Raw genomic sequence first — 14,501 nt, 5'->3', positions numbered from 1 at the left:
CACACAGGAAGTGCTCAACAGAAGAACTTGTTGAGAGGAGTTTTCTAGCTACTGCAAAGTTTAACTTACCCGTTCCAACATACAAAAATCTTTCCATTTTTAAATTTATACCTTTTGATATCTTAAAGCACATCTTAGAAAAGATCCTGATTTTCAAGAAGAGAGACTATGGAACATCATCTGGCCTCTTCTTTGACTGAAGGTCATGACTGAACAATCTCTGTGATGATGATGTCCTCAGGGGCGACTGAATAAAGCAAGATAATTGACTCTGACACTAAATGGCTCCACGCTTTTGTACAGAATATTTTATGTAGTATGCATCAATGTTGTAGGATATTACCATTTTAATACACGGGAAAGGGACATTTTAATACTGCTGACTGACCACCGAAATAAGTGCCAAATTTGGGAGGCTCTAGAAAAGGGGCACCTGCATCTGGTATCCAGGGGAACAGAGCAGCCCTTCTGCTTGGCCCCGAGCTCATGGCACCTCTAGGGTTCTGTGGTTTTCCCCTTCAGAACTCCTGGACTGACAAAAACGTCTCTCCCTCCTGTGCCTCGTGGGCTAACCAAGTGTCATTCCTTTATATCCCTTGGCTCCAGTTGCTTCAGGACATCCAACCTAAAAACCTCTTCAGGGACTTGATTTGCCTGTGGCCAAGGGCAGGCCTTTTGCAGGCTCCCCGGGAGGCAGAAGGGGCCTCCCAGGACTGGAGGCTGCGAGGAGCAGCTCTTTCACGTCAATCTGCTCTTCATTGAAAGGCTGTTCAGAAAGCCCGGGGACTCAGCGGCTCCTGGAAGACCCCTGGGAAAAGCTTCTAGAGACTACCTGTGAATTAACGGTCCACGAACTCCCAAGGAAACCCTTGGCAGGGATGGAAAGAAAGACTCTTACATCCCCCTTCCCACAGATACTACAACCCCAGGACCCACTCTTTGGACACTTAGCATTTGCTTCCCAGAATCTACCTTTCCCTTAAGGTAAAAAAGTTCCAAACTGGTGAAAGAATTGTCCCCTAGGATCAACATTCTCTACTAGTATCTCCAGATGGCTATGAACAGCAAAGGATAAACCCGAAATTAAGAAGATCATTTCTAATTTGGCCTGAAGACCAGATGCTGGTTAAACTCTGGTTCCCACCAATTACCAGTATCACTTCTTACCTACTTAGTTCAATCCAGGAGCATTACGTTCAGAAATCCTGTCCACACAAGTGTGGCAGCAGGGATGGGGTGAAATACTCTCTGCTTTAAATAACGTGTGTTTTTATATTTTGACAAATCAATATAAAAATCTCTACACAGCGGAGGCTGTGGCAAAGCTCCGCGCATCTCAACAACTGTATTGTTGACTAAGCCGTTCTGTGCCAATCGGCCACAGTGTGCAGGAGCTCTCCCCTAATGGCCTTTACGTTAAAGGCAGTGAGAGGCTCTGTCAAGGTACAAACAGGCAGACCTACTCTGAGTTTTCTCTCCAGCTTCTGGAGAGGCTCTGGGTATGGTCTCTGCCAGTTCAGTGATGGCGGAGGGAACACTTGTCTGGGAGTTTATCTATGGAAAACAAAATGCAAACTGATTAACGTCCATAGAGCTAAGTTATCAAAGATGTTTGCTACCGTGTTGCTTATAATAGCTGAACATTAGGAACAACTTCAAAGCTCCCAAATAAAGGTCTAATTACATAAATTATGTTGTATCTATACATTGAGATTCTATATAGTGACTACAAGGCAGAATACTACTCAACAGCCTAGAAAGATAGTGTATTGCTGGATGATAAAAGAAGGCCATAAGACAGTCTGTAAAGTGTGTATGTGTGTGTGTGTATATATACATACACACACAGACATAAATATTTTTTTCTACGTGGCAAGGGAACATTTGAAGTATATGCCATGCCACGACGTGCTTACAGTTGTTAAAATGCTGTGTTTCTATACATTTTTTAATTGAAGTATGGTTGATGTACAATATTGTGTTAGTTTCAGGTGTACAGCATAGCGATTCAGTATTTTTGCAGGTTATTACAAGATAATGGCTATAATTCCCTATGTTATAAAGTATATTGTTGCTTATCTATTTTATACACAGCTTATCTATTTTATATATATTGTTGCTTATCTATTTTATACACAGTATCTTTACTTAAATGCATTTTCCAAAAGGACTGTACTAGGCACATGATAATTTTGCAAGCGGACTTTAAAAAACGTAAGTTGTAGTATTTTCTTGATTCTAAGGCATTTCCCTCTCCTCCAATATTTCTGAAACTGGGGCATAGTTCAAGTCAGTGTCTACATTTAACTTAGGGTTTCTTTTAACAACAGCATCTCATGGTGGTCAATCAACAACATCCAATAACTGAGGAGGGAATGTGGTGTTTAAAATGAGGTAAATTAGCGAGAGTAAAGCGGTCTTACTGCCTTGGGCTGTGTCGGAGCTGGTGGGCTTGACGACCCTGTTTGCATCCTCATGGAGGGCTCCAAACCAGTCTTTGAGCCGGGAAGCGAGGTTCCTCAACTCCTTGTCCGTGCAGGCTGGAGAAAAGAAGATGGAAGAAACAGTGAGTCCGTGGGCCTTCTCCTCTTTTGAACTCTCTACTCTCAACATGTGATGCTCCTAACAGACCTCCCTCTCCAACCAGGATATAGCTCCTTATGCCACCATGAAAATGCCCCAAAGATGCTGCTCTCACAGGTAAAGAGTATGACAGAGTGAGAGCCGAGAGCAGCGCCATGCACAACCGAACTTGGACTGCCTTGGCACTCTGAAAGCAAGCTGGGATGGCCTCGCGACCATGCACCAGCCTCCAAAGACCGTCACGGGTCCCTTTTGCTAACCCGATCAAACTTGCTATTGCAGTTGCCAGAGAAGATGTTTTCCACTGAACTCATGGCAAGAGATTAACGTTTAGGAACAGCTAATGCTCTTAGGGAAAGGCTGCCTGGGACACCAGAAGATCCCAGTGAGAGCGACTCCCGATTTTGCTTTAGCCCACGTTTGGGTTTGTGGATGTGGCTTATGTTGCCGGCCTTTGAACAGACTGACTTGACTTTTCCCTATGGACAGATGGATGCCTTGTCCCTGGAAGAGTCCTTTCTATATGCAGCCCATCTTTAGCTATCCGGCTTATCTTTTACGGTATGACAGAGCAAGGCCGACGAATACTCCTGAGAACAAGAAGAAAATCCAGATGGGTGGATGGGTAGGTGGGTGCGGGCTATTTGACAGTCTCATAGAGAGCTAAGACTGGAGGAGAGAAATCCCCAAAGGAGGGACAGTGGTGCAGAGGAGGGAGCTGACTTTCCCTAGCTGCCTGATTTTACCCTAATTCTGGGTGCTGAGAATTCTGACAAAGGGTCCAGGCAGTGGGCCGCTCCCAAGAGGCAGAAAAACCAGCAATGCATTTAGCGGTTGTTCGCATCCGGAGGGACAGGAATTAGAGACCTGAGGAGGTAAAGCCTCAGTAAATAGGAAGTGAACCCCACAACTGTCAGTTTTCCCAAATTCTAAAGCTGCAGGAGTCAGGCTGTGAAGCCAAGCAAGCCACATTACAATGCAGAGCCAGGTTCTGAATGTCTCATGGTGCTGACAAGATGTAGATTAAGGCTAGAACCTATCAGTGCGGAGAGACCCCAGTGGAAGGCACGGGGGTAGTGACGAATGAGCAGAGGGTCTCGCTCAAACTCCCATCCAGCCTTCACTAAGAGCAGCGTCTCACTCAACCGAGGCGACCAGCCCCCATCTGAGCTGCAAAGGGATGAATCCCCTCCAGAAGACAATACTATGCAGAGCCTCTCCTCATTTTTATAGGTCATGTCTGCTTGCAGGAAAGCCCATCTTTCCTGAGCCTGGGGCTTGGTCCTTGATGGAGAACACGAGCCAAACCTCCCAGCCCTCAGGCAGGAAAGGACTCTCTTGCCCTCCATCTGAGGGGAGGTGGTGAGCAGACCCAGACTGGGTCTGTGCAACCTCAGTGCACATGTATAGCTGCTTCCTTCCTTCCAGCCAGGAGCCAGAGGTAAACTCTGTAAAGCATGGAGTGTGTGGCCATTGTTTATACGCAGGTTGCTAATGACCTCAAGACAATACCTGGCGTTCAACAACCGGGACACGACTGTATCTTAAAACACCAGGCAGGCAACGGCACTGAGGTCTGTCGGGAGAGGCAGCAGAGTATATAAGAGCTCTGGGGTCTCACTGCCTGCTGTGAAGCCCAGCTTGACCGCTGGCTGGCTGGGTGACTCAAGCCAGCCACTTCACCCCTCAGCGCCTCCGTTTCGCCATCCGTAAACTCAGGGTATCATTACGTGACTATAAATGAGATGAGGTGTGTAAGAGGGCTTAGCAAAGCACATGGTATATAGTAATTACTCAGCATGTGCCAGCTATGAGTTTTATTACCTCTACGATTGTTTTTATTTTTAAATAGACAACTTATCAGTAAGTTTGGAGCAAATAGAACAGCATTCAGAAAACCAGTAAGACAAAGATACCTAAACACAACTGGCTCTGGCCACACAGGAAACGGGTGAACACAGATACCTGTGCTATCCAACAGAGTTACCATGAGCCATATGTGGCTATTTGCATTTAAATTAACTAAAATGAAACAGAAGTCAACATTTCGTTCCTCAGTTGCACCCACCCCGTTCCAAGTACTCAGTAGTCACACGCAGCTAGCGAATGACTCCATCTGGGAGAGCGGAGATACAGACTACTTCCATCAAGGCCGAACGTTGTATGGCGAGCGCTGGATGAAAGTTAGCTATCCCGTTAGCTATCCCTTTGGGATTTCCAACTTTCAGAGGTCCATCATGATATCCTGACATGCAAGCCTGTGCCTCCAGTCCTTCCCTCCAATCTGTACAGATTAGCCAAGGAAGGAGATCACAAGCTCGCTCAAGCTGGGAACCCGCATCTCATGCTGAGCCATAGGAGGAGGAGGAACTGTGGCTGATGGCAGCGCCACACGGCTCTGCCAGGTACCAGGACTGGCCCCCGGGCGCAGGCCCCCACTAACGTGCTTATCGGCCCCAACTCAGACCCTCTGGGGACTAGAAGGCCCTCTTTTCTGAGTTTTCAGACAGTGCACAGCTCTAAACGGGAGAGGAGGTGGTCTGTTTTTCTGAGGAGAATGGGATATGGGCTGTATAGTCAATCTCACATTTGAAAAATGGAAAATTAATAGTATCTATTTCTTCCTGATTGCCATGCACACCATCTATTGTAAATGTTCTTTGAGCAGAGAAAATTGCCAAGTCAACTTGCAAAGGAAATGAATCCCCATCTCACACTGCAGGATAAATTAGTCAGTCATGTTTAACTAAACCCTGACAGATGTGCAGTTAATCTATATCTTTAGAAGATGGCTGAATTTCCCGCCGACTTCCCAAAGTACACAGGCTTTGGATGGCTGATGGAACCAGGGACTGGAGTCTTGAAGGAGCACATCTGTCGCTCAGGGAGAAGTCCTCAAGCAGGACACCACTGGCCTGGGTAGAGAGGGATCAGAAAGCTGAATCGGAGATAGGAGGCGCTCAATTACTGGGCCCTGTTCACTCACAGTGTCCTCAACCGAATGGTCCTTGCAAGGAGAAAGTCAGGCACAGTCTGCCTGGAGCCAGATAAAAAAAATAATCAAAGACGACAGCACACAGAGAGCTATTTGCTCAGATTTGGTATTCTAGCCATAACAGGCTGGCAATGGGAGAAAAGCGCTTGCCTTTTAAGATGCCTATCATAGCCCCTGATAAAGGTCGGAAAGGAGGACTAACGCTTTGAGAAAGAGGGGACCCAAAGGGTACCGCTCACACACTCGGTTCCTTCCTGGGGAAAAAGTAATTTCTGTGTGGAGGAAACCATAAGACCACATCCACCTGCCGTCTCACACTCTGCCTGGAGGTGGGCAACTCCTGTGATTTCTAGAGGGGTGTCTGATGGTCTCTCCACTCCTCCTGGTGAGAGAAACAAGGTCCTCAGGCAACCAGCATCAGATCGTCAGAGGGAAAGATGCTTCTGTCTTGGGAAGGGATCTGGCTCAGTCACAGACGCCGGGGCTGGATCCCTGTCCCCTACTTTACCTTCCCAAGTGGTGGGCGCAGTCAGTGCCCTGCCCTCCTACTCTCCATTCTCTTCCCTCTCGCCCCAGCCCTGGCTTCAGCTCAGTTTTAATTGCTATCATCCTCCCAGTCGTCTCTGCCCAGCATCCTCTTCCTCAGTCTTTCCATATCTGCCTTCCTGTTCCTACAGGTTAGTCTCCATCTTCCTTCCATGATCTCAGTCTGCCGAGCATGGCTGGTGTGTTGGTGGCGTCTTGGAGATCCACTGACCCCAATTGCCACCTCCTCCCGTAGTCAGAGAATGGCCCTCAGAGCCTCAGGGCAAACACCTGGGCCTGATGTCCTGGACTCCCACGCAAAGCTGCCTGCTTCTTGCTAGCCCACTGCCAGCCCATGGTGCCACCATGACCTCCCACCACCAAGACAATGGTAACAGGCTCCTAATCGGTCTCCCCGACTTGCTCCCACGTTCCCTTCGCCGAACAGCAGCCAAAGTGATCTTTCTAAAATGCAGATTTGATCAAGTCGCTTCCCCACTTAGCTACTCCAGAGGCTCCCAACGGTTCACCCAAACTCCTCAATGTGAGATCCATCTCTAGTCTCTCCTCCTCGGCCTCCAGGCTCTGCCCTTACTGTCCTTTCCACGCACCTGTTCCCCCTGGAGCACATCTCTTCTCTTTGTCTTGCTAATGCCTACTCTCCATCAGATCTCTGCTTTAAAGGTATTTTCTCTCCGATTGTCTAACCCGCGAACCAGGTGAGTTTTCCCTTTTTTCCCTTTTATAATGCTTTCGAAGTCTTGCTCCTCAGATGGCACTCAGCACACCTGTAACTTCTGGCTCAGCGTCCATCTCCCCCTCTAGATCGTAGCAACACAAAACATGCCCCGAGGCTGGCTCAGGCCTTGGGGCCCAGCACCTTATGCCCTCAGCTCCTGCCATAAAGAATGGGAGCTCCCTGGTGGCCCAGTGGTTAAGAATCTGCCTGCCACTGAAGGGGACACGGGTTCGAGCCCTGGTCCCGGAAGATCCCATATGCCACGGAGCAACTAAGCCTGTGCACCACTACTACTGAGCCTGAGCTCTAGAGCCTGTGAGCCGCAACTACTGAGCCCATGTGCCACAACTACTGAAGCCCGCACACTGCCACAAAGCCACCACAATGAGAAGCCCACACACCGCAACGAGGAGTAGCTACTGCTCGCCGAAACTAGAGAAAGCCTGTGTGCAGCAACAAAGGCCCAACACAGGCAAAACTAAACAAACAAGTAAATAAATAAAAAAGAATGCTCTCAACACATACTTATTAACTGTGTATAACAGTGCTCTTGCTGCCTTTTGTAAACTTCAGTCCGTCCATCTGCACAATGGCGTAATAAAGCTTAGCTCATAGCATCACTGCATGGAGTAAGATGAGACACTATCAATAAAACACAGCTCAGGGCTTCCCTGGTGGTGCAGTGGTTGAGAGTTCGCCTGCCGATGCAGGGGACACGGGTTCGTGCCCTGATCCGGGAAGATCCCACATGCCGCGGAGCGGCTGGGCCCGTGAGCCATGGCCGCTGAGCCTGTGCGTCCGGAGCCTGTGCTCCGCAACGGGAGAGGCCACAACAGTGAGAGACCCGCGTACCGCAAAAACAAAACAAACAAACAAACAAAACATAGCTCACAGTTACTAGCATACAGCAGGGACTTGATAAATTTATGTTCCCCTTCCCATTTCCCAATTGTCTGCATAATATGTTAGAATTTTATTCTTACGCTTTTTTAAAAAAAAAGCCTGAGGAGACGCCTGGGATATAAAGAATGACATCTCTCCTCTCCTTATTTTGTAGGTGGGTCAGTACAAGTCCAAGAGATTCAGGTTATAATTTATATCTGCCTTCCTCCAGGTGGAAAAGCTCCATGATGGGAGGGCTTGGTCTGATTTCCCCACACCTGATATTCCCAGCACTTACCATAAGGATGGATACATAGTTGTTGATCAAAATATATGTATTGAAAGAAAACATGAACACAGTGGTTATAAAATCCCCAAGTCAAACAGCTATCAAGTGGCAGAGACAGGATTTGGATCTCGGCTATTATCTTGCTGGGCTGCCCCTGGGTCCTAGACCAGCTTTTTGGATTCATTGGGCTTGTGGGTAGCCAGTACTAACTGAGGCAATTAATATACTTGGTCCATGATGTTCTGGGTTGAAAAACAGCGAAACATCAGGCCCTCACAGGTAAAGGAAGCTCTGCCAGCAGAGGAAGCTAGCTGAGTATCAGAGGATGGAGGGAGCATGTAGGCTCCCACCTTCATTAGCTTTGGCGTGAGAACAGTGGATCTTTGGAAGGACTGCGTCCAGCCTGCTGCCTTCCTGTTCCGCTCCCAGAAGCATGTATCACCTGTGCAGCCGCTGGGGCTTTAGTAGAGAAAAGTACAGGGCCACTGCATTACTCCAAATGTGCAGGAAGACAGTTCCCTCCCCAGGGAAAGCACAGCACTCGGGCAGAGAAGGGCCCAGGTAAGGTGGTGCTCTCCCAGTGGGCTTTCCCTGTCTGTTTGGAAAATATGAACAGAATGCAATAAGCAAGTGTAAATAAGGCACACGCAGCCTCTGTGGAAGGTATACAGCCCTGGAAAGAAAATGTAGAAATCACTTTTTCTACCCGGGCACTCTCTCCTCTCTCCACAAGGCCTGAAGCTTTAAGGGGTATTAGGCACGATGGGCTCTGAATGCAGACAGTGTTGAAACAAAGCCCGGAGTGCGTCATGAGTGGCCCAGCTGATGGGAGGGAGAAGGATGCACTGTGGGCAACATCATAGGGTAGAAAGCGGTGACAAGGTCACTGCAGCCCTGGTGGGGTCATGAGAGAGGAGGGGGGGCACTCTGATCTATGAGTATTTGCCTATGGAGAAGTTAGCCCAGGTAAGCAGTGCTGGGGGGAGAGAGCGGATTGCTCCTTCACCGAACGAGCGTCAGTAGCCTGGCTCTGCCTGCCCCCATCACCCCTTCTTCCCTGCCTCCTCTGTCTTCCTTCAGACAAAGCCAAGGGTTAGTGAGGAAGTTTCAAAATAGGTAAAGTCTTTGGAAGGGGCGAGATAGGAGCTGGGAAACCTGTGCTCCTTTGAAAAGTGCTCCCAAGGGCGATGACTGGTGTTCCAAGCTGATCTCGGCTTATTGCTGACTTTGGGGGCTGAATGACATGCTGCAAAGCCCTGTTAGAGGATTAGAAAGGGGGAAGGTAAGGAGACAATCCGAGGTATAAAAATATGTCAGAGATGAGGTAAAAAATAGAAGCGGGGCCAGACCGCAGACATTCTGTATTTAGAGCTGCAGTGTTAATATCTAACAGAGAGAGCAAGTGTGAGTGTGTCTGTGCGTTACAAATCCTAACGGAAGCCACATTTGAACACCCAATTGGGGATGTTTGAAAATGGCAAATCCGACACGCAAGCATTATAGGATATCTGTAAGCCTCTGCTAGGGAACCAATTACCGGTACACTCTGGAAACTCATGAAATCTTGCAACTAAAGAGCCAAACGAGAAAACCACCCGCCCGTCACATGGACCCTCCCTCCCCAACCGTAGCCTCACCAGTGCTTAGCTCAGGACTCGGGCAGAAGCTAATATGAAAACAATAAGGATGTAACTTAAACTTTAGTGCCTCTGAAGGTAATTAAAGAGTTGGGCCAGACTGGAGTTTTCTCTGGAACAGGCCAGGAGGCCTCTCAGAAATGACGACCTGGTGCTGGTCCTTTCAAACTAATCTCCTTCAGCCCTTCTAGGTGCTGTTGTGCATAATTAGTTAATCAGAGCAGCAGTGGATTGATGCACTCAGAGTGTTTGCAATTAGCATCCTCTGTAAAAGGTCCAGCTGAGCCTCCTTCAGGGCCGAAATAGGTGCTGGGCAGAGCCTGGACTGGATCGACTCAAGGATGTCTTCCTGAACTACCTTGCCTAGGGTCCAGCCTCTTCTTTCTACCCTGGCATCCTCGTGCTCCTGGGAAGCTTCGGCTGCCTCTTCCCAAGAGGGACTGGGTCCCTCGTGCCGCTGAATATCTAGCACACAGCAAGTGCCCCAGTGCTGGTGGGGGGAGTGTGCAGGAATGCTCAGCAGAGGGTGCTACACTCCACGGGAGCTTGAAAGACAGGGAGGACGAGCAAGGCTACAGCTCCCTTGGGAACGTGGGCGCTAATCAGCTGGAACTCAGAGAGGTGAGAGTTGGTTGATTCTGCTTAGCATGGTTTTTAAGAGCAATAACCAGTCCTACTGCTTTAAAAGAATCCCAGGGAGGCAGGAGAGAGTATCTAGGCTCTGGAGAAACACAGCGCTGAGCTCTGAAGCCAGCTCTGCCATCCTAGCTGAGACTGGACAGGTGACTTTTCCAATCATCAGTTTCCACATCTGCAGAATGGAGGTGATGACAGAACAAGCTCGCAGCATTATGGGAGGACTGGACTAGAACAGACTTAAGTGTTCGGCGCTCGGTAACCACTGGCTCTGAGATTATTTGTGTTTGTGGATCCACCAAGTGGAAAAGTATAGGAATCCAGAGCATGCGTGTGGTATTTTCACATGAAACAAGCCCTGAAGCCAGCTAGTAGGATACGATACTCCCCTGCTGTTTCTCAGAGGTGAGGCAACATTACCAAGGTCCTACAGATGGTCAACAGTAAAACAGACATTCAGACCCAGTTCTCCTGATTTGACATTCACTTGATCTGCTCACACACCATGACGCCTGGTGCCTGCACCTCTACTCCAGCCCCATAAGCAAGGGAGACCCTCTTCCACAAGTTAAAGACCACGCACTTGACCACAGGGGTCAGAACCCCACTCCCTGCCCTGAATACAAACAGGGGTTTGGCACTGCATTAGGAGTTCAAGCTTCTACATACAGATGGCCAATAGGCACATGAAAAGATGCTCAACATCGCTAATTATTAGAGAAATGCAGATCAAAACTACAACGAGGTACCACCTCACGCCGTTCAGAATGACCATCATTAAAAAGTCTACAAATAACAAATGCTGGAGAGGGTGTGGAGAAAAAGGAACCCTCTTACACTGTTGGTGGGAATGTAAATTGGTGCAATCACTATGGAGAACAGTATGGAGGTTCCTTAAAAAACTAAAAACAGAATTACCACATGATTCAGCAATTCCACTCCTGGGCATATACCCAGGCAAAACTATAATTCGAAAAGATACATGCATCCCTATGTTCATAGCAGCACTATTTACAATAGCCAAGACATGGAAACAACCTAAATGTCCATCGACAGGTGAATGGATAAAGAAAATGTATGTACACACACATATACATACCCACACACACACAATGCAACATTACTCGGCCATCAGAAAGGATGAAATAATGCCATCTGCAGCAACATGGATGAACCTAGAGATTATCAATAGTAAGCAAAGTCAGAAAGAAAGACAAATACCGTATGGTATCACTTATGTGTGGAATCTAAAATACAACACAAATCAACATATCTACAAAATGAAAAGAGACTCAGCAGATGTAGAGAAAAGACTTGTGGTTGCCAACGGGGAGAGGGGGTGTATGGGAGGGAAGGACTGGGAGTTTGGGATTAGCAGAGGCAAACTATTATATATAGGATGGATAAACAATAAGGTCCTATTGTAGAGTACAGGGACCTATAGTCAATAAGCTGTGATATTTTCCCTAATGGAAAAGAATATGAAAAAGAATATATATGTATAACTGAGTTACTTTGCTGTACAGAAGAAATTAACACAACACTGTAAATCAACTATACTTCAGTATTTTTTTTTTAAATTAAAAGAAATAAAAAAGAGTTCAAGCTTCTGGGTCTGACAGCCCTGGGTTTGAACACTAGCTCCCAGTGTACAAGTGGTTATTTTTCACATAAGTCACTGTTCTTCTCCAAGAGTCAGGTTTTTCATCTGTAAAATGGTGACATTAACAGTCTCAAACTCATGGGGTTGTGGTAGGGATTTACTGTGAAGCTGAAGCTTTCAGAAACCAGCAGGCAGCCACCACCATCTTCCCCTCTGAGGAACGTCAAGGGCTGGTAGCACTTACCCTTGGGAGGCTGAGAGATACGCTCCCAGCCATAGCAGTTCTAGTGGCAGAAAACACAATCAGGACTTCCTGACGGGATTTTTAAGGCACATACAGGGTCAATCCCCACTTCTAATTGGAGGTCATCTAACAGAGATTTGAGCCAGGTTGTGCCTGCTCAAATTAAATTGCATTATTATATGTAATTCCCGTTTTTACTTTTCAGCGCCTAAAACATCAATATATATGCGTGTTCTCTTACCCTTAGAGAGTGCATTGTTTTGTGTAAAGACAGGCATGAGCAAAGGAATTAGGGCCCCATTATTCAGGAGCTCACTAATAAAGTCCTTTTTAAAAAGCAACCTTAGAAAGAACTTAAGATACTGGCATTAAACTGGGAGGAAAATGAGTTAAACTAATTAATGGTACAAGCTACAAGAAAGGACAGATTATAGAAGATGGCAGAAGAGTAAGATGTGGAGATCACCTTCCTCCCCACAGATACACCAGAAATACATCTACACGTGGAACAACTCCTACAGAACACCTACTGAAAGCTGGCAAAACCTCAGACCTCCCAAAAGGCAAGAAACTCCCCCACGTACCTGGGTAGGGCAAAAGAAAAAAGAATAAACAGAGACAAAAGAATAGGGACGGGACCTGCACCAGTGGGAGGGAGCTGTGAAGGAAGAAAGGTTTCCACACATGAAACCCCTTCACGGGCGGAGACTGCGGGTGGCGGAGGGGGGGGAAGCTTCAAAGCCGTGGAGGAGAGCGCAGCAACAGGGGGGCGGAGGGCAGAGCAGAGAGATTCCCGCACAGAGGATCGGTGCCGACCGGCACTCACCAGCCTGAGAGGCTTGTGTGCTCACCCGCCGGGGCGGGCAGGGCTGGGAGCTGAGGCTCGGGCTTTGGTCTGAGTGCAGGGAGAGGACTGGCGGCGTGAACACAGCCTGAAGGGGCTAGTACGCCAAGGCTAGCCGGGAGGGAGTCCAGGGAAAAGTCTGGACCTGCCGAAGAGGCAAGAGACATTTTCTTCCCTCGTTGTTTCCTGGTGCGCGAGGAGAGGGGATTAAGAGCGCTGCTAAAGGAGCTCCAGAGACGGGCGCGAGCCGCGGCTATCAGAGTGGACCTAGAGACGGGCATGAGACGCCATGGCTGCTGCTGCCACCACCAAGAATCCTGTGTGCAAGCACAGGTCACTCTCCACACCTCCCCTCCCGGGAGCCTGTGCAGCCCGCCACTGCCAGGGTCCCGGGATCCAGGGACAACTTCCCCAAGAGAAGGCACGGCGCGCCTCAGGCTGGTGCAACATCATGCCGGCCTCTGCCGCCGCAGGCTCGCCCAACACTCTGTACCCCTCCCTCACCCCAGCCTGAGTGAGCCAGAGCCCCCAAGTCAGCAGCTCCTTTAACCCCGTCCTGTCTGAGCGAAGAACAGACGCCCTCCAGCGACCTACACGCAGAGGCGGGGCCAAATCCAAAGCTGAGACGCAGGAGCTGTGCAAACAAAGAAAGGGAAATCTCTCCCAGCAGCCTCAGGAGCAGCAGATTAAATCTCCAAAATCAACTTGATGTACCCTGCATCTGTGGAATACCTGAATAGACAACAAATCATCCCAAATTGAGGAGGCGGACTTTGAGAGCAAGATTTATTATTTTTTTCCCCTTTTCCTCCTTTTGCAAGTGTGTATGTGTATGCTTCTGTGTGAGATTTTGTCTGTATAGCTTTGCTTTCACCATTTGTGCTAGAGTTCTATCCGTTTTTTATTTACTTAAACATTTTTTTCTTAATAATTATTTTTTATTTTAATAACTTTATTTTATTTTATCTTACTTTATTTTATTTTACCCTCTTTCTTTCTTTCTACTTTTTCTCCCTTTTATTCTGAGCCATGTGGATGAAAGGCTCTTGATGCTCCAGCCAGGAGTCAGTGCTGTGCCTCTGAGGTGGAAGAGCCAACTTCAGGACACTGGTCCACAAGAGACCTCCCAGCTTCACATAATATCAAAAGGCAAAAATCTCCCAGAGATCTCCATCTCAACACCAGCCCCCAGCTTCACTCAACGACCAGCAAGCTACAGTGCTGGACACCCTATTTCAAACAACTAGCAAGACAGGAACACAACCCCACCCATTAGCAGAGAGGCTGCCTAAAATCATAGTAAGTCCACAGACACCCCAAAACACACCACCAGACGTGAACCTGCCCCAGCAGAAAGACAACATCCAACGTCATCCACCAGAACACAGGCAGTAGTCTCCTCCACCAGGAAGCATACACAACCCACTGAACCAACGTTAGCCACTGGGGACAGACACCAAAGACAACGGGAAGTATGAACCTGCAGCCTGCAAAAAGGAGACCCCAAACACAGTAAGATAAGCA

At 48.0% G+C, this 14,501-nt stretch overlaps 1 protein-coding gene across 2 annotated transcripts in view; it reads right to left on the bottom strand.

The window, feature by feature from the left end:
• SPOCK1 (SPARC (osteonectin), cwcv and kazal like domains proteoglycan 1) overlaps positions 1–14,501 on the bottom strand; it is a 555,545-nt gene that overhangs the window by 19,101 nt on the left and 521,943 nt on the right. For both annotated transcript variants that reach the window (XM_027096742.1, XM_027096746.1), the window contains one exon: positions 2,424–2,540. In XM_027096742.1, coding sequence (XP_026952543.1) covers positions 2,424–2,540 — 117 coding nt within the window. The remainder of the gene's footprint in view (positions 1–2,423; positions 2,541–14,501) is intronic.

The sequence above is a fragment of the Aethalodelphis obliquidens genome, unplaced genomic scaffold (genome assembly GCF_003676395.1).
Source record: "Aethalodelphis obliquidens isolate GAN/ISIS:26980383/991018 unplaced genomic scaffold, ASM367639v1 scaffold4, whole genome shotgun sequence".
Lineage (NCBI taxonomy): Eukaryota > Metazoa > Chordata > Mammalia > Artiodactyla > Delphinidae > Aethalodelphis > Aethalodelphis obliquidens.
The sequence above is the reverse complement of the archived record's forward strand: the minus strand, read 5'-3'. Positions and strand labels throughout refer to the sequence as shown.